Source organism: Cornus florida, unplaced genomic scaffold (assembly GCF_030987335.1).
Source record: "Cornus florida cultivar Cherokee Brave unplaced genomic scaffold, ASM3098733v1 CherokeeBrave_3.0.0_Hap2_Chr04, whole genome shotgun sequence".
Taxonomy (NCBI): domain Eukaryota; kingdom Viridiplantae; phylum Streptophyta; class Magnoliopsida; order Cornales; family Cornaceae; genus Cornus; species Cornus florida.
Window position 1 is genome coordinate 57,620,018 of NW_026775574.1, and position 5,120 is coordinate 57,625,137.

At 31.7% G+C, this 5,120-nt stretch overlaps 1 protein-coding gene across 1 annotated transcript; it reads left to right on the top strand.

The window, feature by feature from the left end:
- The first annotated feature begins 234 nt into the window (after nucleotides 1-234).
- LOC132303310 (xyloglucan endotransglucosylase protein 2) lies at nucleotides 235-3,389 on the top strand. Its single transcript, XM_059800528.1, has 5 exons — nucleotides 235-309; nucleotides 423-616; nucleotides 748-848; nucleotides 1,349-1,542; nucleotides 2,702-3,389. The coding sequence occupies exons 2-5, from the start codon at nucleotides 427-429 to the stop codon at nucleotides 3,099-3,101; spliced, it is 885 nt and encodes a 294-aa protein (XP_059656511.1). The 5' UTR covers nucleotides 235-309; nucleotides 423-426; the 3' UTR covers nucleotides 3,102-3,389.
- The last annotated feature ends 1,731 nt before the right edge of the window (nucleotides 3,390-5,120 follow it).

A 5,120-nucleotide genomic window follows, 5' to 3' on the forward strand; every position in this document is an offset into this window, starting at 1 on the left:
ATTTAGGATGGGTGGGTCATGTGCAAACTTTTTATAGTTTTTTTTTTTTTTTTTAAAGTTTTTTACAAATTAAACACAAATCAAATTAAAGAAACTTGCTTTACAATAGTACCATTGATAGCTAAAAACTAATATTTTTTTTGTCATTGTTCACGGTAAAGTTAATAACATCAACATCAAGTTTAAAAACAAAAACCTTCAATAATGGAATAGATAAATCGGTCTCTACTTAAGGCCCCTTGCACTCCCTCTATTCCCCTCATCCCACAGATCTCTCTCTCTCTCTCTTCTCTCTCTCTATATCTAAAGGTAATGAACTAGAAACTTGAAGAGCCTCCATTTCTTTTCATTTCTTCTTTTCATTTCCATTTTTGGGGTGTCTTTGTGTTGTCATAAATTTTGTGTTTCTTCTCATTGAACAGAGAAATGGGTTGTTACCATCTATGGAGTCTATCACTTGGTGTGTTGTTGATGGTGTGTGGAACATTGGGTGCTGCTCCAAGGAAGCCTGTGAATGTGCCATTTGGTAGAAACTATGTGCCCACTTGGGCATTTGATCACATCAAGTACTTCAATGGAGGCTCTGATATTCAGCTCCACCTTGACAAGTACACTGGTATTTTTATAACACAATATTTATATTATTGCATTTATATTTTTACCTTTTATAGAGGTTATGATTTTATTTTATTTTTTTTGTTTAGAAATAAATGTTATTGGTTTAATTTTTTGACGATTTGGGTGAAGGTACTGGTTTTCAATCAAAGGGATCTTACTTATTTGGGCACTTCAGTATGCAAATAAAGATGGTTCCTGGAGATTCTGCTGGTACTGTCACTGCTTTCTATGTAAGTGAATCTCTTCATATCTTTTGCTAAGATTTAGATCTACACCTAATTAGCACTACTCTGTTACAGAACAAAGAAACTAAATGAATAGATGATGGTGAGTTGATAAAAAAAAAAAAAAAAATGGTGATGATAGAAAATGAAAATGTGAAGTAAATAAGAAATATTCATAAATAAATAAGTAAAAAAAAAAAGAAAAGAAAAAGATGGTGACTGAAAAAAAAAAAAAAAATGGTGATGATGAAAAATGAATATGTGCCCAAAACCCATTACCTATGCCTATAGGTCCGTCCACCCTAACACTCTACTCTGGCTGGACGCTTGCCAGCTGATTCAAAAGCATAAACCAACAATTTTTATTACTTTCTCTGATTGACATTTATTTATTTATTTTTTGTGGCTTCACTAGCTTCTGTTTATTTTATTTTATTTTTCTTTTCTGGTATTTGGGTAATACTTGGTGTATTTAAAGTTATTATTATTATATTATTATTTTCCAGCTATCTTCACAAAACGCAGAGCATGATGAGATAGACTTCGAATTCTTGGGGAACAGAACGGGGCAGCCCTACATTTTACAGACAAATGTGTTTACAGGAGGGAAGGGAAACAGAGAGCAGAGGATTTACCTCTGGTTCGACCCAACCACAGCCTACCACTCCTACTCTGTTTTGTGGAATCTTTACCAGATAGTGTGAGTTTATTTATATTTCTCTTTAAATTTCAGTAATAACCAAATCAATGCCTTCATGCTTAAACTATTTGCAATTAAATTTCAAAATTCGAAGTACCAAACAATACCCAATTAGCTTAATACTTGGATTAAGTGTAGTTCTGATTTTCTTAATCTCAATGATTCAGTAAAAAAGTAGCAATTAATATCAAAATATCCTATTTCATTGATTGGTAAAAACTCATGTGACACAGTTGAAAGTTTTCTTTGATTTTGTATCAGTAAAATTTCATCCGGATATAATGGAAATTAATTTCTCTTTAAATTAATTTTAAAAATTGATGTAGCAAACACACCCCAGTAATTTCATACTTGGATTAAAACTTTTTTATTTTTTATTTTCTGTAACTCAATGCTTCAATAAATATATTAGAAACTAACTTTACAATATCCTCTTTCGTTGATCAGTAAAAAAGTTATTTGATTTGGTGAAAGTATTTTTTTTTAGTTATATAAGTAAAAACTAATTGGAACTTTAAATTTTCTAGTCCCTTGTTTTAGGGAATGCTATTTTTTTTTTCAAAATAATTTAGTGAGGAAACTTTTGCTATTTTCTCTACATTTATAAGGAAAATTAGAAAATGTCAATATATATATATATAAAATAGACTGTTCTGAGTTCAGGTAGTACAAAGCTCGTCCTAAATCATTCACCTGATGGGTTGTAACCAAAAGTGTTGAAAGTGTAATATATGATAGATCTGATTCGCGTCACTTTTTGAATAAAAGTAACAGAAACAAACATCAATTGATTCAATCAACTTTTAAAAAAATTTCAACTTCCGGAAGAGTTGGTGGAGATTTGCCTTTGTGTTGTTATTATAAAACAGATTGATTCCGACATGGTATCTTTTAATTTTCAACCACAACTATTGACACTCACTTCTCTCTTTTTAACCAAAATGATGATGTTTTGATTATATATATATATATATGACCATATGTGTGTATCAAATGATGTTACAAATGTATGATTTTTTTTGGAGAAAGTATCACACTGTCCAGATCACCACAGGGCCAGTGGCCCCCGCCTCATATTTTACCCTTGGAACTTTGTATCATTACTCTTTTCGTAATTGGGATGATTGTCTGATGGATTGTGGTTGTTGCGACGAATCAGGTTCTTCGTGGACGATGTACCGATTAGGATTTTCAAGAACAGCAAGGACTTGGGAGTGAGGTTCCCATTTGACCAACCCATGAAGATATACTCGAGCCTGTGGAATGCCGACGACTGGGCCACGAGGGGTGGGCTCGAGAAGACGGACTGGTCCAAGGCACCCTTCGTGGCCGCCTACCGGGGCTTCCACGTTGACGGCTGTGAGGCCTCGGTCCAGGCCAAGTTCTGTGCCACCCAGGGCAAGCGTTGGTGGGACCAAAGGGAGTTCCAGGATCTTGATGCCCTCCAATACAGGAGACTGAGATGGGTCCGCCAGAAATTCACCATCTACAACTATTGCACTGATAGGGTCAGGTTCCCTACAATGCCTGTTGAATGCAAGAGAGACAGAGATGTATAAAAGCCCGAATCCATCATTTATCTATACCTATATATTTATATATATATATATATATATATGGGAGATGGGTTGGGTCTTATTCTTTCCTTTCTGCCTAGTATCATGTGTATCAATGTCAGGTGTCATTGTGGGATGCATCATTTATATTTCTTTTTCTTGTCCAATTCTATATGTAATATGTACCAATTCAAAGTTAGCATTTGGACTCATCCCTTGTGAGTGTATGCATTTATTATTGTTACTTTTGGATTCAAATTATTATTTTTAATGGCATTAGCTGTTTTTATATTGGAGGTGTACTATATTTTATGATCCATATTCCATATTTTACCCTCTTCCCCATGTGCAATGAATCTGAAAGTGACAGCTGACTATGTTCTCATATCAAGAACTGACACAAGCATATATCTGCACTCTAACAAGATAAACACTCAACTCCAAACTATAATCACATGGATTATAGTGATGATAGTCAACATGTCTCTTGCAACAAATTTGAACAAAAATCAATTTTTTCATAATAGCTCTTTTTTTTTAAAAAAATTAAAAATTTTAAAAGTTTGGGGTATGTTTAATTTGTAATTCTGAAAATAATTTTTAGAAATATAGAAAATAAAAAGATAATTATAAAAGACTATTATTTAAAAAGAAGCACTTTAATAATTGGATTTTCAAAAATAATTTTCAGAAAATTAAACTAAACACAATTTTTTGTACAGTTTTCTGTTATTCGAGAATAGAAAATTGTGTATTCCATAATTATAAATTAAGCAAACTCTTGATTATTGTTGTTTTTAAATTTGTCTTTATAATTTCTTAAAAATAATTTTTTATTTTTTGAATTATTAAGAGCTAATTTTGAAAAATTGGACCAAACATGTTCTTGTTTTTTTACTTTTGTTTTAAGTTGTGTGGAAGGGATAATCAATAATGTGACATGAACATAGCATAAATGTAGGCTTTTTAAAAAGTTGGGTAAGAGGAGTGAAAAAGTGATTTTTCTATCAAATTTCCATGAGTGTGCTGGGGAAGACAACTCATCTACATGCACATGCTGTTGTGAGGACAACAGCTTTTGTCTGTAACCTATTTCTCAGTCTTATGTCAACAAGTCGCATTCAAAATTCAGTGACAACATGAAATATATTTCAAGACACCACCCACAAGATTTTATTGCGAATCCATTTATTTGCCTTGTTACACCACATGAATTTTGTTACTAGGAAAAATATCTACAAATTAGGGTTTCATTTGTTATATGGAAAAATCCATATATTAGGTTTATTATTAAGTTTGATTTGATTTTAGGGCAAATCAAGAAAAATAACTTTAATGTTTAAATTTTGTGCAAATATCACTCTTAATTTTTATTTATTTATTTCTTTGTATATAAGTGCGTTAAGTTAAAAAAAAAAAAATGATTAAATAAGAGTTTGAGGTCACAAAATGATCAAAGAATTTTTTTTTTCTTTTGGTATATAAATGCGTTAAGTTTGAAAAAATAATTAAATAAGGGTTTGAGGTCACAAAATGATCAAAGAAAGCTTGACGTGACTATTTCGTTACAAATTTAATTAGAGAAAAAAAGAAGAACTTTCACATTTAATTATTTTTTTATTCTTTTTATTTAATTATAGAGGGGCACTATAGTCTTTTCAGCATTTAGACCCTGATTTGCTCAAAAATTGAATGTTGGGAAATTTTCAGAATGTACAAAGGGTTATACATTCTATATGCATACTATATGGATGTTTTTCGTTCCCAGTAGAGGTGACAATTCGTGTTGGCATGTTCGTGTCTATGTCAACACGATTACGACACGTACATGATTAGGGTTGACACGAATACGACACGATTATTACACGTGTAACACGACACGACTTGCGTGACCTGTTTAATAAATTTAAGTCATTTTTTACACGAACAAGACATGTTTATTCTACACGTTTAATTAAATGAGTCATTTTTTTACACGAATACGATACATTTAGTTAATTGGGTTAATCGTGTTATAATTGT

Excerpts from the sequence above, each read along its gene's own strand:
- LOC132303310 (XM_059800528.1), top strand. The coding sequence starts at position 427 with ATGGGTTGTTACCATCTATGGAGTCTATCACTTGGTGTGTTGTTGATG. Across the intron at positions 617-747 it reads CCACCTTGACAAGTACACTG|GTACTGGTTTTCAATCAAAG; the intron begins GTATTTTTATAA and ends ATTTGGGTGAAG. Across the intron at positions 849-1,348 it reads GTACTGTCACTGCTTTCTAT|CTATCTTCACAAAACGCAGA; the intron begins GTAAGTGAATCT and ends ATTATTTTCCAG.